At 44.6% G+C, this 24,507-nt stretch overlaps 2 protein-coding genes across 2 annotated transcripts in view; one reads left to right on the forward strand and one right to left on the reverse strand.

Moving 5' to 3' along the window:
• The first annotated feature begins 2,101 nt into the window (after positions 1-2,101).
• The window catches only part of RSPH14 (radial spoke head 14 homolog), a 59,456-nt gene continuing 37,050 nt past the window's right edge, over positions 2,102-24,507 (forward strand). The window contains exons 1-4 of the mRNA XM_033174204.1: positions 2,102-2,248; positions 2,606-2,835; positions 5,179-5,281; positions 5,405-5,523. Coding sequence (XP_033030095.1) covers positions 2,634-2,835; positions 5,179-5,281; positions 5,405-5,523 — 424 coding nt within the window. The 5' untranslated portion in view covers positions 2,102-2,248; positions 2,606-2,633. The remainder of the gene's footprint in view (positions 2,249-2,605; positions 2,836-5,178; positions 5,282-5,404; positions 5,524-24,507) is intronic.
• The window catches only part of GNAZ (G protein subunit alpha z), a 39,388-nt gene continuing 25,190 nt past the window's right edge, over positions 10,310-24,507 (reverse strand). The window contains exon 3 of the mRNA XM_033174203.1: positions 10,310-12,356. Within this exon, the coding sequence (XP_033030094.1) occupies positions 12,012-12,356 (345 nt within the window). The 3' untranslated portion in view covers positions 10,310-12,011. The remainder of the gene's footprint in view (positions 12,357-24,507) is intronic.

A 24,507-nucleotide genomic window follows, 5' to 3' on the forward strand; every position in this document is an offset into this window, starting at 1 on the left:
ATCACTGGGTCCAGAGGTAGAATTATTATCGATTTACGATGGGGTGGAAGGTTCACAGGCTATGAAGGACTTGTTCACAAATTTATTGACAGCTGCACGAGTTATTATAGCTAGGAAGTGGAAGGGACAAGGTGAATATAAAATGGAAGAATGGTACAAAGAGTTGTGGGACATAGCAATTAATGATAAATTAACATGTGCTATTAAGGTAAGATGAGGAATATGCAGGAGAAATTATTTTAAGGAGATGTGGAAGGTATTTGTAGAATTTGTACTGTTAAAACGGAAAGGGGTCAAACCATTGCAAGAGGTGTTGAAATTTTGGGAGGTTGGATAGTTACAATGGAATGGTCTCGGGGGTGGGGTGCACATTTTAATTTTTTTTTTTTTTTATTATTATTATTATTACTTTGTAGAAAGGAAAGGGGACAAAAACCCAAAAAAGAAGTGGTTTAGTCATGCTGGCCACATGACCCAGAAAGCTATCTGTGGATAAACGCCAACTCCCTCAGCCTGAAATGAGATGAGTGCTGTACCCCATAATGAAGTGTGGCATAAATAAATAAATAAAACACTTGTAGGGAACCAAGTTGGCAAAGGCGGCTTGGGGTGTGTGGTTGTGGTTGTGTAGGACCATTTGGATCTCTGGCCCTGAAAGTGGCCAGCTACTGTAAAAATGCACCTTTAAGTCTCCCCCCCCCCCATCTCTCTCTCATGCTTTCTTTTGCTGGTGTGGGGATTCATTTGTGAATGTCAGAAAGAGCATGGTGGAGAAAGCTGCTGTATGTGGGTTTTGCATTTCTGTTACAAACAGGTAAAAGAGGAGGGAGAACCATTTAAGCCTTGTGTGGATGGTAGTAGGGCGGGAAATCACCCTAGTTCAGCCAGTCTGAAGCTGCAAGGTGGCCATGAACAGCTTGCAAAATCACTTGCTCTAAGCTGGATAATTTGAAAAAAAAAAAGCATGGCGGTGGGGGGGGCTGATCCTATCCCCCACCACCACCACCCCAGCAGACCAGGGGCTTCCCCCTGTCCCCCCCCCAAACATTTACAAAAGAGGGACAATATTGGCAAAAAGTGAGAGGAAAAAGACTCACCATGCAAGAGCTGCTTCCAGGTCTGGAAAGGGGCTGCCGCATCACCATAGGAACCAGAGCGCCTCCCTCTCAGAAGGTGGAGTTAAAATGCAGAGAAACCAACCACCTGAGAGATCTGGCAAACCTTAAAAACCCAGCAACTATAACACTGAGAAGGGAGAAAACCTGGTTAATGAATGCCAGATGTTGACAGGGCATGCTCAGCTGAGCAACGCCTCCTGCTGCTAGTATAAAGCTGGACAGCTTTCATTAAAGGAAAAAGAAAAGAAAAAAAGAACTGAATTACCAGCATTATTAAAATTATAGCTCAAGGTGGTTTACATGGTTGTCCAACTTCCCATTTCATCCTCACAACAACCTTGTGAGGTAGGTTAATGCTGAGAGACAGAGACTGGCGCCCAGGGTCAGCCAGTGCGCTTCTTGGCTGAGTGGGGGATTGGAACCCTGATCTCTCCTAGGTCTTCGCCCCAAACCATAACCGTTACACCACAGTGGCTCTGGTTTATATCCGGACAAATGTTTGCAACATCCATATTTCATTGGAAACAAAACAAGGAGCACCATGTACACCACTTTGAGCTCCTTGGAAGAAACAATAGATGCAACGCAACGCAATCAATTAAGAGCGTTCAGCATTTCCCCAACCTGGCGCCCTGCAGGTACTTTGGACTACAACTCCCACCAGCCTCAGCGAGCACAAGGCTGGTGAGACCGTCGCAGTGCTTGCTGGGGCTGATGGGAATTGTAGTCCAAATAATCTGGTAGGCGCCACTTGGGAGGAAGCTGTCTGAGTTTCCCGCAGGGGCAGCGCGGGCTGCAGAGGCTGGCATTTGAGGGCCACCATCTCTCTCTCTCCCTCGCCTGGTCTCCCCACCACGCCACATCCTGCCCAGCCGCCACTTGCGGGGATTACGGCATTTGCGCTCAGTCGGACTCCGGCGACACCTCGTAGAGGATATTTCCCCGCGTGCGTAGCTTCGTATTCACAGATCTGGACGTAGGGAGCGAGGGCGTCGCGGTCGCTTAGCAACCAGAGGCCTAGGCAGGGCGGCGAATCGGCCGCTTTCGGAGCCGACATTTCACCCCGCTTTTGCTAAACTGGGTTTATCGGGTTCCCCCTCTGCCATTTCTATTTTGCTTGTGTGCACCAAGTAATATATTTTTCCCAGTTGCTATCGTTCATTTCGATGTTAAATTATTATTATTATTTTTAATTTTTTAAACAAGAATTCCTACGTTTTTCATTCGTGCTTCTCTTTCAGGGTTAATATTATTGTTGTTTGTTCCTATTGAATCGCGGGTGGGGGTTGGAGGGGAGGAGGATAGATATTTACATTTAAAATCCTGTATTGCTTTCAGTTGCAACAGGTGTCCCCCACCCCCCCAAAAGACATGTGTCCTGTTGGTGCGTGTATCTTGGAACTGAAGCAAAGGCACATACCGGTATAACTACTGCTCTTGCTTTCCCTCCCTTTGCCCTTGCAGCTTTTTTTCCTTTCCTTTTTTAGGGCTGCTGTGGTACAGGAGGAACTTGGGATGGCGCTCCTTCCCCGTATCTCCTCCAAACTGCCCCCTGATATCGACCCCACAAAAGCCCCCATTGCCTATGGCCGAAGGGGTCTCCCAAAACTGAACGAGGAGCTGGAAGACCCCGACCTGCTGACCCGCCAGCGGGCACTGATGGCCCTGTGTGATTTGGTGCACGACCCAGAGAATGTCTATGAAGCCATTAGACTCGGTAAGAGATGCCACTTTTGCCTCCCTGGTGGACTGAACATGAGAATCATAGAATCATAGAATTGGAAAGGAACCACCAGGGTCATCTAGTCCAACCCCCTGCAATGCAGGAATCTTTTGCCCAATATGGAGCTCGAACCCACAACCCTGAGATCCAAAGTCTCATGCTCTACTGATTGCACCTTGTTGGCTATTTGTTTGGTAATTTTGTTGTTGTTCAGTCGTTCAGTCGTGTCCGACTCTTCGTGACCCCATGGACCAGAGCACGCCAGGCACGCCTATCCTTCACTGCCTCTCGCAGTTTGGCCAAACTCATGCTAGTAGCTTCAAGAACACTGTCCAACCATCTCATCCTCTGTCGTCCCCTTCTCCTTGTGCCCTCCATCTTTCCCAACATCAGGGTCTTTTCTAGGGATTCTTCTCTTCTCATGAGGTGGCCAAAGTACTGGAGCCTCAACTTCAGGATCTGTCCTTCTAGTGAGTACTCAGGGCTGATTTCTTTGAGAATGGATAGGTTTGATCTTCTTGCAGTCCATGGGACTCTCAAGAGTCTCCTCCAGCACCATAATTCAAAAGCATCAATTCTACGGCGATCAGCCTTCTTGATGGTCCAGCTCTCACTTCCGTACATTACTACTGGGAAAACCATAGCTTTAACTATACGGACCTTTGTCGGCAAGGTGATGTCTTTGCTTTTTAAGATGCTGTCTAGGTTTGTCATTGCTTTTCTCCCAAGAAGCAGGCGTCTTCTAATTTCGTGACTGCTGTCACCATCTGCAGTGATCATGGAACCCAAGAAAGTAAAATCTCTCACTGCCTGTTTGGTAATACTCTTATCTAAATCCCACTTTTCAGGATACAAGTCCTTTCAAGGCAGTGTACAAGTAACATTTAACTTTTTTTTGGGGGGGGGGATAAACAATCCACAATGTCAACATATACAAAGCCATCAGGATCCTTCTCCCAGGGCAGTGGGTGATAAAAATGGCCCTATTAGAGGTCAGAATGCTGGGATAGTCAAACTTTAGCAGGCCTGGGTGGCTTCTTCATCTGCCTCCTTCCCTCCCACAGGGCAGTTCATGATACATGCTCCTGTAGAAGTGGGGAGGGGTGGGGTGACACAATGGCCCTAACATACAGGCTTGATCACCAATCTCTTTGGCTCTATGGGTACATTTGCAAACTGGATAAATTGTCATACAACCAAGCCCACACTTTAGCCCATTTTATTGGCTACAGTAGGTAGAATGCTTCTCCCATGCCTAATTTCAGAAGGGTGAAAGGCAGCAATGTGGAGGGGGCAGAACCTGTGAGGGGCAGGACAGACCTCTGCAGGCACATGCTGGGGACCACCTGCCCTACCACAAAGCTAGCAGCACATTGTCACAGTGCACTATGGTTGATCAGCAAACGGCTGGATCTTTCCAAACTTTGGTTTAGTAGTCATTCAGATCAGGCTATAAAATGGTTTTCTTGAAAAGGAAAAAAGGTACAGCAGTTGTTTGGGGTTGGATCCTTTATTTATTTGCAAGGGTGGGTGTTAATACCAGCAAAACGTTATTTGTCTTTGCATCCTTTGTGCTAGTATGTATGTGTACCATACTGCTGCAAAAAGTAGGTTCAGGATGAACACATGGAAAGTGCAGTTAATGCACAGGATGTCCAAATTTAGAGGCAGTCTGTTTCTAGCAGTACCAGATGGCAGATCCCGCCCACTGCGGGAAGTGCTACATTGGACTGGGTGGACCTTTGGTCAGATCCAGCAAAGCAATGTTTAATGTTCTTTTGAAAAACCTTTTGAGTGGAAAAGGAGAGCTTACATAAATTATAGGACCTAAAAGACATTGTAATGATAATAGATACCAAAGTATTCCAGAAGGCATCCCAGGAAACTGTTCCAGAGCATATGAGCAGGCAACCCACTTCAATATTTATTTTGCACACAATTAAGGAAAACGTGTGTGTCTAAACTTCATTCACCTGGAGATCATTTTTATAAAGGTTGCAAATATTTTTTAAACAGTTTCAATTAATATATCTTCATCCTTGTTACAAAGATCAAAATAACAATAGCTAATAGAACGAAAACAGAAATAAGGGAACAGAACCATACACATGTTGTGAATATTATTTGCCCATTGCACACTCTAAATAACCAATATATAGTCATCCCTGATGAGTTTCAGAGGCGACTGCTTTCATGCTACTCGGTGGCTGTTTTTAATTCTACCACAGCCTTCTGTGTTCTTTTTTCTATTGTGGTGGTTTAATGAGTGTATTGTAACTTTGCCCTAGATGTCTGTTAAAGGGTGGCGCCAAAAAAATAAAAAAATGTGTCTTTCAGGATTTCTAGATAATTTGAAGATGTTGCTTTTAGATGAAGACAGCACCGTGCGACAGAAAACAACAGAGGTTCTTTATATTATGGCAACACATTCTGTTGGCAGGTAGGTATTTGCTGAAGTTTAATGCAAGCATTTTAGAGTAGGGATTTTCTTCAGTTCTGCAACATATTTTCCCAGGTTCGAAAAGGGGAGTTTAATACTTACCAATATATTTTCTGATTGTAGGACTGGCTTCATAGAAAATGAAGTCATCCCAGCTCTGGCACAGCTCTTGGATGATCCTGTTGACATCTGCCGGTGGAATATGCATTATGCACTGAAACTCGTGTCAGAATTGCCTCTAGGTAAGGTGGATTAAATTTCATAAGATTTACTGCTCAACTGCTCTGCTCATAACCAAGTAAAGGCTAGAATTTCATGTGGATTTCACCTAACCCCCTTGCGTCTTGTGACCTGGCTTTCTTGCTTGACTCAACTGGAGCTAACTATTCTGTAGCCGTGGTCTGTGTGTGTGGCCCACACGCTATGTGGCATGGAGAATGCTTGAAGCATAGCCAGGATTTATGCTGGGGAAGCAGGCTTTATGTTAGGGGGGACAGAACCGAGCTGTTAGTTATTTTTATTTATTTACTTGATTTAGGGGGCGGCTCCCCCCCCCCACCTTTCCTTGGATTCCCCCATGGTCTGAAGGAAGGTTGGGAGGAGAGGGTGGCAAACTGGGTCACTTCTCCTCCCACAGCTATTGAATACGCTACTTCAACTCATTTAGTGGCAATTTCCTTTTCTCCAGGGAATCTTGGTTCTGTGAGGGGGCCTGGGGGCATGGGTCTTATTTTCAGCTGCCCCATGATAATTTGACAAAAGCATTGCCATTTAAAGTGCTCTATGTATGTGTAGCTTGGAAATACCCTATGGTCCTGTGGTTTTGTGATTTGGTGGTGCTGGAGAGCATTTTGAGTGTGCAATGAACTTCAGGTTAGAAACCAGTTTTGCCTCTGTTTCTTTCTCTTAAAATTCTTTGAGTGAAAGGAGCCATCCTTGCCTTTGCTGAGCTAATGTAGTATGTCACTTAAGATGAGATCAACTAGAATTATCAGGTCCAGACTGTGGTCTTTAGACAAAGTGCTCAGCTTTAGCCTCAACTGTATTATAAGGGTAATAATACTGGCTTATGTTTACAAGGTTGTTGTACAAACACTATGTAAGGCTATGCAGTAACAGATTAAAAAACAAACCAGCAGCCCTATAGCCTGTGATCCATTTTTTTTTCTTTATTGCTGCCTGTCCACATTATCCGTTGTTACGTCATCCTCCCTCCCTCCTTCTCATGGTTCCCAAGTCCCTCCCAGCCCTGCAGTGGGATTTCAATATAGGTCAGATGTTCTTCAGGGCAGGGATGGCTTTTTGCTTTTTTTTTTTTTTTTTGCTTTTGCCACTGTGTAAAGAGCCAGGTAGACTAACGGCACTATGTCAGAAATGCATCTTATGTAGTAGTAAAGTTCAGTTGTCTCTTGGTGGTGCCATAACATCACACATTGCTCTTCTAAGCTTCTGCATAAAGAATGATTCACACTTCTAGTTCATTCAGCATGTGATCTGGTTCCTTGTTGCTAGTGAACACTCAGTGAGCTACAAAATGAAAGCAAGCCCATCTCCCTCTTCTGACTGGCAATAGCTTTCCTACTCTGTCACCTAGGGGAAACTTTTTTCTTGCTACAGGCAACCAGGCAAGTGACTATTTACAAGCCTGAATTAAAGACAGAAAAAGTATGTGTTCAGAGATGTTTGCCAGCTCTGTGTAGTGTGTGTGTGTGTGTGTGTGTGTGTGTGTGTGTGTGTGACTACCCCCTCCTCCCAGGAGATTGCCAGTGCAGTGGAAAAGTATTTGCACATCCCAAACTGAATAAAAGCTCAGGCTTATTAGCAGAGTTGTGTGTGCAGACCCCAGGCAGGGGGTTCCTAACCCTTTGCTAATGTCAGTGGCTGATGATGACATGGCCAGCAGAGGAGACCATGCTTTTCAGAATGGTGCTTTGTTCTCAGTTGTTGTTGGCATCCGTCTATGTCTCAGGAGACAATGGAGGAGTGCACCGTTGGGGGGCTGAAGTCAAACTGTTGGAAGGTTGCAGCGCCTGCTGTGGCTATAGAGACCAATATGGGAGATACATGTTTTGCTACAGCTGGGGTAGCATCTGGTTGTGCTGCTGCAGATGCACCATTGTGTTTCTTTTCTCTGCGCTCCTCCCAGCTGTCATTCCTCTTCTGGTCACTACTTTGGATGCCCAACCTGACTGTCTCCAGGCATTGCAGATGGCTCAATAGAAGTTTTGTGAATAGCCATATGCAAAAAGGAACCAGGTATAAAGTCAAGCATTTGCTTATACAGTAAGCCCACAACTTATGCACATTTAGCTTGTGCACAGTCAGCTTTATACGCGTGGCAAAAGGGGGGGGGCAGGAGGAGGGATGTCTGAGGAAAAAACTTCTGTGATCCCGTTCTGTGTTTAACCCAATGTGTTTTAACTATCTGTGTTTAACCCAATGTGTTTTAACTATATTTTGGCTTTAGGCGAGATCCCCAGAACATAACTCCCACATAAGTTGCAGGCTATCTGCATGTCACAAAGAGGTTAGTTCCCCTCCTTCTGTTCATAAAGATACACAGCCCCCCCCCCCCGTCCCAGTTGTTCACTTCCTGTGTCACACTGGCATTAGTCCTTACCTTGCACTGCCACATCCAGAGTTAAGCCCTTTAGCCCCTTGAAACTTAAAGCTTATTTAAAACAATGGTGAGGCTGAGTAGCTTGTTAACAAGAGGAGGCACATTGTACAAGATTAACACCAAGCAGATGTTTCCATTGGATTCATTGAAATAAGACTGCTAGAGAATATGAAATGCAAACCACAAGTCCTGCCTTGTACCAAACAGGGTAGGGACAGGAATACCTAAAGGACCAGCTCCAACGACATGAGGCCTTGCTGTGCATCCCGAGACTGTCTGAAGTTTGGTTGGTGGTGGGAATGCACATTGGGGTTTGCTCTGTTGCCATGCCTAGATGTTTGTGCTGCCATGTTCCTCAGCCCTGTGACACTGGATATTTGATTGGCTGATAGCTATTATACTCTCTACTGTCTCTTTTTTTAACAAGGGGGACCCTGCAACAAAATGTTGCTGTCTGGAGTGCTGCTGTCCATTCTTCCAGCCAGCCACCATGTTCAGTCCTCCTCAATGAGCTGCTTTGGGGATTTCCCATAATTCTTTTTGTAAAGCTTGGTAAGGGTACCCCCACCCAGCTTGCTGTTGCCTCCTCACATGTGTCTTGAATCACAGAATTGTAGAGTTGGAAGGGACCACGAGAATCGTCTGGTCCAACCCGCTACAGTGCAGAAATCTTTCACCCAATGTGGGGCTCAAAGTCATGACCTGTGAGTCTTATGCTCCATGGTGCCATTTTGGCTACATGAGGACCTGCATTTGCTATTGAGCTTTGGAAATAGAGGGAATAATTGTCTTTATTGATTTATGACACAAGTGACCTTTTGTGCCTGTAACTGAGGCAGAAAGGAAGGATGTAATAAATGAGAAATTGCTACATGAAGCTGTGCTGCTTCATCTGTGAATGAAAGCAGTGCTACAGTCTCTCTTAAGCATACTCCTGGTGCCTTCAGTAAAACTCCTCCTTAATTAAGTGGGCTGGACATGGCTATGGTTTCCATCATCCAGTCTTGCCTGAACTTTCCCAAAGATGCAGGACTGGAGATATTCCCTGTTGCGAAAAGGTCAGATTCACTCCCAGTTTGTCTACCGCAGCATTTTTAAACATCATTCCATAGTTTAAATTATCTCCTGGCGTGCGTGAAAATTGGCTTTGGAGTGTCTGGGATTTTTAACATGGCTCAAAGAATACCCACCCCCCAAAGTGCTGTAACCTTAGAGGCTAAATATACTGTCCTATATAACATTACTCACCTCAGTGGTTTCAATCAATCCCTATTCCTACGTGGTTCATTTTGGCATAAGCTTCAAGCAGCAATATCCCATCTCTGTAGATTCTTCATTCACTATCTACTTCACACATCTCAGGAAGGAAGCTTTCGCCCATGAAAGGTGATTCCATAATAAAGCATTAGGATTCAAGCAGATCAAGTTCTCATCCATCTGCTACTGTTATTTGTACCGGGGGTGGCGTGGGGAGAACCCTCGCTGCCTCCCAGGCTAATCTGCCATGGTCTTCTGCTCTAAGCCTCCACTGAAGAGCAACATTGTAGTCTACTTCCTATAACAAGTATGCTGCAAGAGCTTTACTCTTATTACAGACGTGGTTTGGACTGATCTTTTCCTTCCCGGCAGTCACTGCTGACCTCCACTGGCAGTCTCCTTTTATTGCAAACATCATGAATTCAGCTAGAACTTGCCTGCTAATTTCCTTTAGTAGAAACTGAACTTGGCTATTTCACAAACCTGTTTCAAGTGCTCTTTCTCTCTCCTCTTTTCTGCTCCAGTCTTCTCTCTCCCCCCCCCCTCCAATTTATCAAGGGACATGCAGGTACAAGCTCAGCACTTCATTTTAAAATAATGACAAAAATCCAAAGATTGCAGTTCCAGGAGAAGAGACAAGACAAAGGCACTTCCACTGACCTCTGAGGCCTTTTACTTCAGAGTAAAAGGACACCTCTTCCAAAGTGTCACAGCTCATTTTGGCGTATTGCTACTCTCCTCAAATTGATACCCTACTCAGCAATTGGTTCCTTATATTCAACAGGATTAACAAGTATTGGCTCCCACTGGCACCAGCAATTCTGAGAAATGTTACTCTTCCTTTAAAGATGGTTGTAGCAGTAGGTGTTCGTGAGAAGTGCCCCTTAGGGCTAAGCAGCAGGAGAACCCCCTTCTGCCAGAAAGTACTATTCACACCCTTTAACCTCCAGCTGTTTCAGCTTTTTCTGAACAGAATTGTCCCCCATTTCCTATTCAGTAGCTGTACTGGGTTTATCGCATCGCATAAGCAATAAGAATTAACAGGTTTTTAATGTCAGAAGAACGCATACTTGCAGCAAATGACGTAAGAACCCAGCTGTGTGGAATCTAGAATTACAAGATCTACAAACATTACATACACACACCATAGATCAGTTAAGATCATTCAGATTTATTTTCTTAAAAGTGGACAGCCGGTAACTTTTGTTATCATTCACTGTTTTCTCTTTAGGTTTTTCTTAGAGCCCTTGGCTGAGAATTCTCACTAATCTTCATACAACTGGGAAACGGAGGGAGGCAGAAGGAGACTGTGTGTGTGTGTGTGTGTGTGTAACTGTAAGAGCAAGTGTGTGTATGTGTGTGCATTTATGTGCTTTACGATTCTTGAATGTATATTTACACACTTAGCTTACACTGAAGTCTGTAAGAAGTCTTTTGCAAGGGACAAGGGGGAGAAGAAGGAACCGCCTGGGCACTGGCCCTAGGATCCATGTGAGATTATCCAGTAAATTCACACACAGCTTCTCAGGCATTCAAACTTAGCTGTAAATTTGCTAGAGTAATACACCATCCAGTATTATTGGCATACAGGATGAAAGGGAGCCGAGGAATGCATCACTTCCATTCCTTAAATTCCACTAAGTTTTGTAAATTTAAATATCAAGACATTTAAGTATTGTTCATATCACTCATCTGTTCACCTAATAATTACAGCACATTTTTTAAAAATAAACACCCCCCTCCCGAAACAAAACAAAACGACTTAAAAGGCTATATTGTACACAGTTTCATTGGCTCCTGTGTTTAGAAAGGCTGTTGCAAATGTTGCCATACTTGTCAGAATTTCCTTGGAGCAATGGAACAGGATTGTCCGTTGGCACACTCAAAATCCAGACACAAAACAATAATTAAAAAAAAATGTATACCTTCATATATCTGTATTTAAAAAAGAACCCAACAACACTCAACCACTTATTCAACTTTTAGAGTTTTTGTGAAAGAGCACAAAGATTTGGCAAAAAAAGATGTAAAATAAGACTTTTGATGTATAAAACTCCTCACTGGTAGAAGAAACACTGACCACAATTTGGCCTTGTCATTACTTAACATTTCCATTCATTTCTTATTTTTTGCACACATGTTGAAGTTGTGAACAGCAGAAGGGGCTATACTTGTCAGGGTGGCAGGGACTCACAGGGATGATTCTGCACTATCAGTTCCTTCCACAGATAGATTATTCATGATAAACCATGATGCAAGGACAATGTGTGTATCTAGTATGTACTTTGTACTTGCTGCAAGTTAGGTGTCTGTGCACGCTTGATCCATGTGTACATGATCAACAGGTCAAGTACCAGACTGTAGGTTAAAGGAACCCTTTGCTCAGATATGCCTGTTCTCTAGCCTCTGGTCTCTTTCCTCTTGGGGGCTGGGAGTTGCAACACAGCCCTCTCCCCAACTCACCAGCTCTGCATCATTCCAACAGTATGATGGTTTCTAGGACAATAAGGACAACAATCTGTCTCATTATACATAGAACATGGTAAGCTCTGCTATCTCGTTGGGGGGTGGGGATGAAACAGACAGAATGAGCCAGTGGATGATGTGATAGTGGTGAAAACACTTCCATACAGTTCAGAACCTCGCCATTTGGTGGGAGGTTTGCACACTCCAATACATTGTTTTTGCAAAAAGGTGTGTGGGCAGTTGAAGGGTATCTGTGAACATACTTCAGATTTCTCCCTTCTGTGACTGGGTCTTCCAAGCACTGCACCATTGTTTCCACTGTGGCAAGCAGCTGTGGCTCACCTGTTTCACATCACCTTAAGAAACCAGATTCATCTGCACAGATCCTCAGCAAAGACCAATATACTTGAGGTTGTTCTGAATGATGACATCTGTCACCGCATCAAACACAAACTGGATATTACTGGTGTCAGTGGCGCAAGTGAAATGTGAATAAATCTCCTTGGTCTCCTTGTTGCGATTCAAGTCCTCAAACTGACGCTGGATGTAGACAGCTGCCTCCTCGTAAGTGTTTTGGCCTTTGTACTCCGGAAAACAGACTGTCAGAGGGATGCGGCGAATTTTTTCGGCCAGCAGATCCTTCTTATTCAGGAAGAGGATGAGGGAGGTGTTGATAAACCAGTTGTTGTTGCAAATGGAGTCAAAAAGACGAAGGCTCTCAGCCATCCGACTCTGTGGGAAAGGAAAGAAGCATCAGCAAGAGAATCGCACACAAAATTACGCAGGAACCTCAACAGCCATAGCCTTCTCAGTGAATAAAGTCTTAACGTGCTTCTCACCCAAGCTGCCCCAAAGATGGATTTTCTTTTAAAGAAGTGTTAGCTTGTACCAGCCTTCAGTAGTCTGCTGCCTTCCAGATATTGTTGGATTAAAGATTCCATCAGCTCCACCCAACATGGCTGTGTTGTATGGGGCTGATGGAAGTTGAGGTCCAAAATGTCAGAAGAGTGCCAGGCTTTGCAAACACTGGCTAATTTAAACTTGGAAACAGCAGATCTCTTTCTCTCTCGTTCTGGTAGAGGAACCAAACAAACACATAAGGCTTTCACAGCACCAGTTGTAAAATGGAAAAACAGTTTTCCAAACTCATGTTCACATGTGCACATCCACACTCGCACAACCTTCTGCATGCAAACCATCCACTTGGCCACAGAGTTACAACCCTTCTCCTTCAGTCTCATTGGCGCCACATAGGCAAATTTATGTGCTGCTTCCCTGCAGAGGAGAAACGTTTTCTGTTTAGAGAACTTCATCACATGTCAAGCAAGCCCAAGACATCATTTAACAACATACATTTTTTATAGCCTTCGTGCTGCTATGGTAGGATGATTTCGCATGGAGCTGTCCATGGTACACTGTTTCCTATTTAGTAAAGACATAACTTTGAACTCCACTCAAAAACCAAGTTTCAAAAGTATTTGAAGTAATCATTTCCAGAGAGGAGGGAGCCCACCGTACAAGCAGCATTTGTGACCGTTCAAGGCCAAGCATTTTATCAGGTGCCAGATGGTCACTTCTACGTTTGTGTCCGCAGGAAACTTGTACTCCTCTTGCCAAGCACAGCAGATCAAACGAACAAAAACCTCCTTTCACTTATTTATTGTTTAGAAATCACCTACATTATCCTAGGTGCTGTACAAAGCTAAGAACACAGACTTACAGCCTAGTAGACATTACAGAAGGAAAGGGGGAACGGGAAAGGGAAACTAGCAGATTCAGGCACTAATTCCTGATAGAAAAGCTGTTTGTGGAAAGCAGAACCCAAGACCACTGGACTCAATCCAGCAGAGGCTAGGTACTTTCTAATCTCATTTATTTCATTGAGGGGATTAAGCACATACTTGATGGGATTTAAAGTTGCTTAACTTTGCCTGGATTGCACAAGAAATAGTTTTCAAAATTTATATATGTACAAGCAGATCTGCAAGTAGTGCTGTTTTGAACCAGAAAAGCATGGGTGTGGGCAGCCTGGATTTCCTTAGCCCTTTCCAGGTATTACTTGATATAATAATAATAACAATAATAACAGCAACACAGTAAGCCAGTGACAATTTACAAGGCCCTTAGAGGGAGAAAGTACATAAATTTTACAAGCTGTTGTCAATCCAAACAACGGCTCGATTTCCAAAACCTGCCATCTGAATGGGCCTTTCTTGGGAGCACCTCAGGTCACAAGCCCCCCAAGGTGATGCCAGTTACAAAGAGAGATCAATGTGCCTTGGAGGTTTTTAATATATGGAAAGATATTCAGAGTTGAGTAATGCAGAACATAAGTCAAATGCTTATACAAGCCTGAATTCTTGTAACAGTTATCTTCCAGGAACTTTAATACAACAAACGGAGAAAATTTGCAGAAAATCAGGGAATAACACTGGCCTGGTTCATACGTCAAGGCCTTCAAGAGAGGAAACAAACCATGTGCAGAGTAGCCTTGGTTCTGGAGAAATCACAAGATAAAGGAAGCAAATCATTATAAGATGGATAAGCATCCAAGGTCATGCTTGTTCATGCTTTAGAATTTCACATACTACTCCTGGGACTAATTCAAGAGCTCTTACCTTACACCTAACGCCCTCCCTTTGAGTCATGTCCTCTCCACTGCAAATGCCCCTGCAGTTTAATGCAATTTGTGAATGATGCTCTTCATTAATGGCTCTATGATTGAATCACACTCTGAAGCAGCATCACGCTGGAGGGAAGAGAGGAAATTCCAGCCAGATCACCAGCATTTGTGATTCTGAAATGGAATCCAAGGTTTGACAGAATAAAGCCTCACTCTCACTTGCCTCTTTTCAAAACTGAAGGACTCTGAGCCACAGTAGCAAAGTTCCCTGTTGTAATACTTATTTCCCCCACTTGTGTGATTTTGCCACAGTGTCGCATTCCACCCCTACGCCCTGAAAGCACAATGAGTTCATCTTACATCTCTGGCATTACAGAGCAGTCCAGGGCTCCTCTACTTTCCATCATCATCAACCACTGGGTTTCTTTGGCAGCTAGGCTACCCCTACCCCCCTGAAATCTTCTCTGTCTAGAGCAGAAAAAGGATTTCAGCTCAGAGGGAAAATCAAGATGAATCACAGAGTATTAGATGAGGTAAAATCAGCAAAGGCAAAGTGGGATAAAAGAATGGTTTGGGGAAGTTAGTCCACATCTGCAAAGGGGGCTGTGAACTTGGAGGGGAGAGGGATGAAGCAGCCAGCCAGAAGCTTGCATATTGACTATTTCAGAACAGTGTTAATAGCTTGAGCATTGCACTTTGTATGTCTTACATGGTTATCTTTTCAGATGGTAACCAGCCCTGAACTAGTGAAATAAGGTGATACATATAAAAATCAATCAGTCATTATATCAGCACTTAGCTTGGATCAGCTCTGCCAGAAAATGGCCTGACAATAGACAACGAGGGAACACACTTTTGTCTAACCACTGTAATTGAATGCAGTCACTTGAAGTTCCTACTCAGGTTTCCATGGAAATAGCAAATAAGCATGGTGATATTATAGGTGTAAATATATTCAGAAACACTGGGAAAGATTGTGTGTGTGTCAGGTACTGTAGCACTGAAGCAGGCACAGAGACAGGCACAAAACATTTCGCACAAAGGCTCGCAAAGTGTCCACACCAAGTGTACCCCAATGGTAGAGGATTCTTCAAACGTTTTCTGCATATGTGAGCTGAAACTATGCGAAAGAGGGTGGTGGCTGGTACAGAGACCCACAGGCAGGAGGACAAATGTTACTTGGATCGTTTCATAGAGTTGCAGGTTCTTAGGAAGACCTTTATGCTCTTTACAAATGGGGTGTGGTAGATGCTCCGGTACAGACCTGGCAAGGCTTTCAGGCCTAGTACTCCACAGAGGGAGCAGTTGCTACAGCAAGCAGAGAAGCTGTGGTGATGCCAGCAAAGTTCTCTTGGGCCTGACCTCAGAAACAAGCTTTGGCAGTTGTTAAATGCCTGTTCAAAAGCAGAGTTGAGCTGCTAAGCCCCCATCACCAACCCTTGTCCATCTGGGATCAGAATCCAGATTGGAAAAGGCCTCCTGGCTTTCCTCCCCACCATCTACCCCAAGCCCTCCCCATCAGAAAGCAAGGAGGTGGGTTGGAGGTGTTTCCTTCTCTCCCTCTCAGAGTGACTCACTGCAGAGGATGTGAGGACTTAAAGATTTCTGCTGCCTTGTGTAGTATTTCCAAGGTCCCTGAGGCTCGTATGGGTCCTAGGCCCGATGGGGCCTTAAGCCCAGAAGCCAATTTGGACTGGACATGCTCACACCTTTCACCCCAGTCATTAGAAAGAGTGTGACAACCTTCACTGCAGCCTTCTCTACACTACTATGCAGCAGTCCATTTTGGAGGTTATAGAAGCACAGATCAGTATCATAGGTCCCCATCTTTAAAGAAGCACAACAAATGCAGCTGAGGAAAAGGCACATCTGTCCCCACCTACCAGCCAACCCTATGTGCTTATTTTATTCCACAGCAAGACAGGAGCCAAGAGCAGCTCAAAGCAGCAAACCTGTTTGTGTGTGTATACGGCAACCTCATCTCCCACAGACAGGGTACAAGCACAGCCGTAGCCAGGCAGCCCCCAAAGGCACCCTTCCTATTGCCTGCAGCTCCTCTCATGACTGTGCTGGTACAGAAAGGGGGCAATTCGCCGCAGGGTCATAATCACACCAAACCCAGCTGCAGTTTATCACAGCAAGGGCTACTTTGCCAAGATGGCGGCCTGAGGGGGAAACTGTAGCTTAAGCCCCTAATATTTCTCCATTAAAAACTGTGTGCAAATGGAGTGGGTAATTATTTTCCACTGTATACTATTATTCTTGTGGTCCCTCCTACTCCCACATTCACCTCCACATAATCCTTTAAGCATTTAATAGGGATATATTTCCCTATTAAGCTCTTTCTGAATTTGTTTAAAAATAAAATCGGTCTCTTGCCTTTTCTTCTTTAATTTGCATCAGAGAACTAATGGCAGAAAATATACTTCCTGGCTGCTGCTTCTACTTTTAATTGTGGAAGCTGCATTCTTGCCTCCATCCATACAAGGCAGTATTAGAGATTAGCATCCACACACTTTCACTGCGCAGATACTGGTGGTTAGGTAAAACCTCTTTAAAACTGTTTAGCAGAGTTTATCTTCTTTCTTCTCTCTCTTGCGCAGAAGCAGTGCACAATGACGAAGTTGTTCTAAAGATGACTCACACAAACTCTGTGAAGTCTCGGTCAAGAGATTTTATTCCCATACCGGGTACAAGCGTTACGGTAGCAAATATATTTTCAACTGGTAACATAAACAGCAATTAACTGTACACTTTCAAACAAAAGTCTTTCATCTCCTACACGTCGTAAATTACAGGAACAGCCCTTCAGCAGATTTTACAAGCAATACTCTTCGGACAGATGTCTTCTTCTTATTTGTACTTCCAGCTGATGCTAATTAAGCTCAGAGTGCCACTCCTATATATAAAAGAAAAACTCTGGAGCATTCTAGAAACTTTCTACTTGTTTCTGGCAGAATGATTCCCTAACGCAGAGACCAGTCTGCTTTTCAGGGGTGAAAGATTTTTCCTATTCCACCTCCAAAGCCCTATATGGCTTGGGTCGAGGCTGCCTGAAGGACCATATCTCCCTATATGAGCCTGTCCGGGCTTTGACATCTTCTGGGGAGACGCTACTCTCAGTCCTACCACCTTCACAGGCACATTCACTGAGGACATGAGAGAAGGCCTTCTTGGTGTCTGCTACCAGACTGTAGAATGCCCTTCCATGGGAGCTTTGCCTGACTCCCTCTCTGCTTTCCTTTTGCTGGCAGGCAAAGACTTACTTGTTCTAGCAGGCCTTTGGCCACTTAATGTCTGTTGTGACAGCTCCTTCTGAGGGTGGGTGTTGCACTTTGTGTGTTTGCACTTTAAATTGGTTTTAAGTAATTTTTAAAAGGGTTACTTATTTAATTGGTTTTTAAAATTTTTTTATTGACGGCGTGTTTTTAGCTGCAACTGTCTTGATGTTGTGAGCCAGCTTGGGTCCTGCACTGGGAGGAAGGTGGGACAAAAAAATAAAATAAAAAACAAGTCTCTTTTGCCCTGATTTTGCAGCCATGTCACAGTAATGCTTGCTCTGCAGTCTGGAGATGAGGACAGCTTGGCCTTAAGAGGCCTCCTTAGCTGCAGCACCATAATAAGCATGTTTGCAGGGCTGCAGCTCAAATCTTGGCTCAGGGGGCAGAATCAGGCAATGAAAAGAGAGAGGGGTGCTGCAGACAGTGCCACCCCCCACCATGCCAAGTCCTCCTCCTTTTCACAAAATCTGCCCCCAGTGTCTGGGTGCCAGGACCCACAGGAAGCCTCTGGGAAAGGAAAACCAGATATGGAAATTATTCTCCTTTTAGCAGCTCCAGGTTTTTTGTTTGGTAACAATTAGATGCACCCTTAAGGCAAGCAGTATACCAGGGCGGACAATCTGTAGCACTTGGGCTAATTACATGCAGGCCAAACCCTGATTTCAAAAGCCCTCTGCAAGCAGTCAGTTTGGGCTTCTGGCAAGAGTGAATTGTACTGCCCTTGATAGCTCATTGGATAGTGGGAAAGGGGGTGTCTCTCTGCTCTGGTCCTAATGACCCTCAAGAGAATGCTGGGGAAGCAGGAGGACGTTCATCCCTAGTAATGCCTGCTCTGGGAATCTGAGATTGAGGATCCATGGGCTGCTCTGCTCAAAGCAAGACCTGTATGCTGCTGACTCTGCTATGTCAGCATAGCAATCTCTTAGGCTACAGTACAGGCTTTGAAACACCATATACTGCACATGTAATTGTGAGGCTTCTCTCTCTATGAAAATTGTAACATAGTGTTCACATTACAGTGGTACCTTGGGTTAAGAACTTAATTCATTCTGGAGGTCCATTCTGGAGGTCCATTCTTAACCTGAAACTGTTCTTAACCTGAGGTGCCACTTTAGCTAATGGGGGCCTGCCGCTGCCATGCGATTTCTGTTCTCATCCTGAAGCAAAGTTCTTAACCCGAGGTACTATTTCTGGGTTAGCAGAGTCTGTAACCTGAAGCATCTTAACCCGAGGTACCACTGTATTGTTCAAGACATTGAGGATGCCACTACATCGAACAGTGGTCTTTTTCTCTGAGATGTATTTCACCAAACAGAGCAATATTACAAGCTGTGGAGCAATATTCCGACCCATGCACAACATCTCCCCAGAGCAAGGCATGGGTGGAGGCAGAATTCGGGGACCCCTGCTGATGCCTTCTAAACCAGTTACAATTCCAAGAGGATTAAGCACAGCATCAGTGCCAGAATGTTGCAAATCCATTTCAAGTAGGTAGGCTATTCCCACAAAATCGGAACCATTGGTTGAGAAAGAAATGTAATGCTGCTCAACTCGATTTGATTCTGTGAAGAAGGCAACTTTTGTAATGTGTGCATATGCATCATATAGGAAGTCTCAATCTGTGTTTAAGGAAACTGGAGGAGTTGTGTGTGTGTGTGTGTGTGTGTGTGTGTGTGTGTGTGTGTGTGTGTGTTTTAAAGGAGGCCTATTTTTAACAATGCATTCAAGCACATGTGTATAACCCCCCCCCCCAGTATGTCAGGATGATAATGTTGTCACTTTCAAAAATAAAATGCGAAAGGCAGAAAGTCAAGTAACATTACATTGCCCTGTCCTTAAAACTTAACTCCAGTTAAGATGTCTTTAAACTGGGTCTTCCTAAGCACAAATCTTAATTTTCAGCACACATTTTTGAGGTGGTGGGGATCTAAAGATCAGGGTAAGGAGAATGCATCCTCGCTTCCCAGGACCAAAGAAAACCTATTATTCCACTCTAACAGAAGTTGTTTGCACTTATAAATTTTATTTGAAAATTTCAAATAAATTGTTTGCGAAGTCTGATGGGAATAAGACAGTTGGGCTCTTGGGATCTTTCAGTGCTCTGCACTGCTGTGCATGCGAAGCATAGCTGGCGTAGAAGACTGGGCAACCCTTGCCCTAGTGAGGCATTTGGAGAATGGAGCCATGCCTATCTCCTAAAGAGATTAAGACACACCATCCAGGAGCTTCAGGAGGAGAGAGGGAGGTGATGGTTTAGCACAGTGGTTTTCAACCAGTGTGCCGTGGCACCCTGGGGTGCCTTGAATGATGGTCAGGGGTGCCCCAGGCAACTCTGGTCTCTGTCCCCGTTTCCTTCCCTCCCTCCTCTGATGCCCTATCACATCTCTGCCTCCCAAAGGCTTGCACAGCTGTTTGTTGCAGCAGCCCTGGCTACAAGCTCTGCAGGTGAATGGTGTCTCTGGGGGTGGTCAGAAGGTGCTAGTTGCAAGGAGCTGAGGTGGCCTTGGAGTAAGCCAGCAAGCAGGCAAGGGAGTCCAGCCAACCAGTCCGCCAACCTTTGCTGTAGTCCCAGGCCTCTATGGGGCAGTGTGAGGAGGCACCTATCTTTGGGGCTGGGTGGGCAGCTCAGAGACCAGGGGAGGCAGCAGCAGCTGCCCAGAGGACTCCTAAGGAGAGGAGAGGGGAGAGGAGGCTGAGGGAACACTCCACAAGGGAGGGTATTTGAAAAAGGGTGAGAAGCTGCCAGCTCTTGCTGGCAAGCAGTGACACAACTGGGCTCCTGAGCCCCACAGAGGTGCCGCAGAAACAATGCAGTTGGTCAAGGGAGCCGTGGACTGAAAAAGGTTGAAAACCCCTGGTTTAGCAGAACAGGCATCCATATGTTACCTAAACAAATCACTGAAATCATTGCAACTGCCTGATGAAGGAGAGTGGCCAGATGCAAGGGAGGGGGGGGGAAGGCATAAATAATCCATACGTTTAACAGCTCTATAGCAAAGAGCACTTTAGCAAGCGCCCATCCAGCTGCACCGGCCATATGCCCCCTTACTTGGCAAGTATGGGGATCTGCCTGCTCACCCCCTTTGCCCCCAAATCACTTACTTTCTACAATTAAACACACATCTCAACATCCTAGGATGGCTTTTGTCCTCTAAATAATATTGAAGCAGAATAAGCATGTAAACATCATCTGACACATTTGTACTCAAACTTCCATGAATCTCCAAGCAGGACCAACATTATCTGAAACATGTGTCTGGTTTCCCCTGCCTGAATCAGAGGGGTCTCACCGTGGAAGCAGCCAAGTCCACATGACTCAGCCGTTCACCCCTCAAGCTAACTCTGTTGACGTGAATAATAGAGAGAAATTGTGCAGAGGCACAGAGGAAAATGTAGAGATGGAAGAATGAGTGCACAAGAGCCATCCTTCTTTCCTTTCCAGCTGGGGCTGCTGCACATGAAATTTGGATAGTGCTGTGTACGAGTCACTTCCCTTCAGAGCCTGGCCTTGAGAATGCCAGTGCCTAGCTCTGGGCTGGACTGACAGTTACCATTAAAGAAACCCCCTCTGTGTTACAGACTCCCCAGGTTCTGCTGTGAGAATTTAGGATTTACAAGCTAACGATGGAAGGGCACTGCTGTCAGAAAACCTTAGAATGCATTTATGTGCTCCATTACAGACACGTTGTTATGGAAACAGGGGAGGAAAAGAACTGGGGCTGCTGAACTAGAGGAAGCTTCTGGCTTAATATTGCAAGCTGAAATTCCTTGAGCACAGGAGCAGCACCCCAATCAAAGTGGTTCCACCTGTCCTATGCAGAGTACAGATCCTCAAATAAAGTTTACCAGCATTTGTCAATGAGAAAAGGCCACTTGCCATCCAAAAGCAAGCCTTAAAAACATTATATTTTTTAACAAAGCCAGACTCAAGCATCAGATGTCTTTTCAGGCACCTACATTTAAAAGAGGTCTTTGAATCTCTTTTTGTAGAAAATGCCAGCACAACATTATGACCTACTGAGCCAAATGCAGTCCACTAGCTGTGTCCTGTGGCCAGCCAGATGGTTGCTTGACAACTCCCCTGGCAGGCAGTAAAAGAAAAAGCGGGGGGGGGGGGGAGGACAAGCAGATTATCAAGCATTTGGCTTGCTGAGTCACAACTTGTGCAAGCCTGCCTTATTTATTTGTACCCAAATTGACAAATTAAAAAAATATTCTTTAGCTTAGGGACTGGCCTGGTTAAATAATTGTACACAGATCTGACACCAGAAACGGCATTCATTCAGGAATCAGTAGGATAACTTTTCAGCCTGCTGGGCCATTCTGTTACAGTGGTACCTCGGTTTACGAACTTATTCCGTTCTGGAAGTCCGTTCTTAAACCGAAACTGTTCTTAAACTGAGGCGCGCTTTCCCTAATGAGGCCTCCTGCTGCCGGTGCCCTTCCACCATTCTGATTCCGTTCTTAGACCGAGGTAAAGTTCTCAAACCGGGACACTATTTCCGGTTTTGTGGAGTTCATAAACCTAATCGTTCTTAAACAGGACTGTTCTTAAACCAAGGTACCACTGTACTGAGCTTAATGTGGCCATCCTGGAATTAAGCAGCTTTAAAGGGGAACATCCAGGGTGAAATTGCAATTTATGAAAATTTTCAGTTCTAGTCACTTGTGTCTAAATAGAGACTTTGTTCTACTGTCCCAGTACAGATGCATAAAATTTACACAGCAATCCCAAGATGATTCTGTTATTGCCAACCACTGCTACTGTGAAAGGTGACCAGGCTCTTTTTGCAAACACAAGAGGATCACACTCTATGCATTTGATGAAGTGGGCTGTAGTCCATTGCAGATTATGCCACAATGCTCCCACAAGACCCTTTGCTGACAAAGTTAACAAATCTTCATAAAATCTTGTCTTAGAAAATTGCCAGTTTCATCAGCTAAAACAAAACAAAACCCTACAAGCAAAATAAGCAGACTGTTGCATGTCCAAAACATGTTCCTCAATACACGGAACAGAGAACTCTGTCAAACAAGGCTGCATGATGCTACGGCTGTTGGGATTTGTAGTCCAAAACATCTAGAGGGCACTGGGTTGGGGAAGGTTGGCACGCACCCTCACTACCTAGGGCTGAGTTCTCCCAACCTCTCCAAAAGTGCTCAATGGAACACAGAAAAGGTGCCCATAGTCATTCTTGATACAACCTCTTGGTTTGTGTGTGTGTGTGTGTGTGTGTGTGTGTGTGTTATACAACCCCTTGTGTGTGTCAATTAAGCCCAGGCCTCCCAAATTAATACCAGAACTTTCATAGTCTCATTTTGGACATCCAATAGTATCTTCATTTTTTTTTTTTTAAAGGACACATGTAAAAAAAAAACCTGTACTGTTTTTCATAGTGGTCAATGCTCCATTTATTCTTGGCTCCTTCACACTGAGCAATTGTGTAAAATTCTTGTCTTGATAATATTCCTCAGATTGTATTTAGCTTAAAAGACCGGGGTTATGCATTCCTTTGTCAGGAATGATTATATTCCAGCTTTCTCCTGGTCTAATGTGCACATATCTTTGCACGCCCACTCAATGTTGAACATGCAATAGTTCCATTACCGTGCTCTGATCCTCTTCTATTGCAGAATCATACAACTTTGTAGGACTGCTAGTTTCTATCTTCTACCACATCCCTCAGGAGATATTTATGACTTTTATAGACAGTTGCCGAATGAAAATATTAAATTCAGCATGATGACATGCAGTCTCATCAAAACATGTTTACTCTGAAGTATCACCAATTTAAATGCATTTACTCCTTGCTACGATAAAAGTAACCTTTAGGACTGCAGACTTAACACTCCCTAATCAGGAAACGGCTTGATTGCAAAGGAGAAAAAGCTTAAACAGAAATAGATTTGATTCAAAACCAAAGATAACAGCAACAGTGGAACAAGTTTTCCATTCTCAGTGACAATAGAAGATTGTTGGAACAGTCAGTGGCTTTTGGAGTTCAAACGCTTACAGCAGCCCCTTTGCAAGGATTGCTCATCTAAGCAAATGAAACAGATATTGGCCAGGCAGGCCATGCACATTTCCCCTAACAGCAAAGAAACAGCAGAATGAGCATGGTGGCAGGCAGAGCAGCGAACCATTTCTAATAAAAACCAGTAACGTCTAATAGTAATTCAGGTCAATCAAAACATTGCTTGAACCCAACATAGCAGCCCTGTACACCCACCCAGTAGTTGCCAAGTATGCCTGCACACTCACTGACATATTCATGCCCTATATGCTATGAACATTTTGGGACAGGGGCCCATGGTAGCAGAGCTGAGGTGGGAGAGTGCGAGAGCTCTGTCTAGTCAGGTTGTATGGGATCATTTTCAACCTACTGCCTCAGAGGATGTGGAGAGGCTGCTTGGATGAGTGAAACCGACCACCTATCTCCTTGACCCTTGCCCATCCTGACTCATAAAAGCGAGCCAAGCAGGTTGGGCAATGGGCTGTGTGGGATGGTGAATGTAAGGGAGTCTTCCCTGAACCCCTTAAAGAGGCAGTTATTAAACTACTTTTAAAAAAAACTATCTTTGGACCCGGCCATTATGGCCAATTATCGGCCAGTCTCAAATCTTCCATTCCTGAGCAAGGTCCTTCAGTGGTTGGTTGCAGGCCAGTCTGGAGGGTGTGGACCATTTGCTTACCTTCCAATCTGGATTCAGGCCCCATCACGGGACTGAAATGTTTTTAATATTTGATGTTTTATTATGCTTTTATATTTGTTGGAAGCCGCCCAGAATGGCTGGGCCACCCAGTCAGATGGGCGGAGTGCTACTACTACTACTACAGTGGTACCTCGGTTTTCGAACGTAATCCATTCCAGAAGACTGTTCAAGTTCTGAAATGTTCAAAAACTGAAAACTCAACAGCCGACAGCTAGGCCTCAGGATCTTGCACTCAGTGGAAGCTGCCTAGCATGTTCGACTTCTG

The sequence above is a fragment of the Lacerta agilis genome, chromosome 17 (assembly GCF_009819535.1).
Source record: "Lacerta agilis isolate rLacAgi1 chromosome 17, rLacAgi1.pri, whole genome shotgun sequence".
In the NCBI taxonomy this organism is placed as follows: Eukaryota; Metazoa; Chordata; class Lepidosauria; order Squamata; family Lacertidae; genus Lacerta; species Lacerta agilis.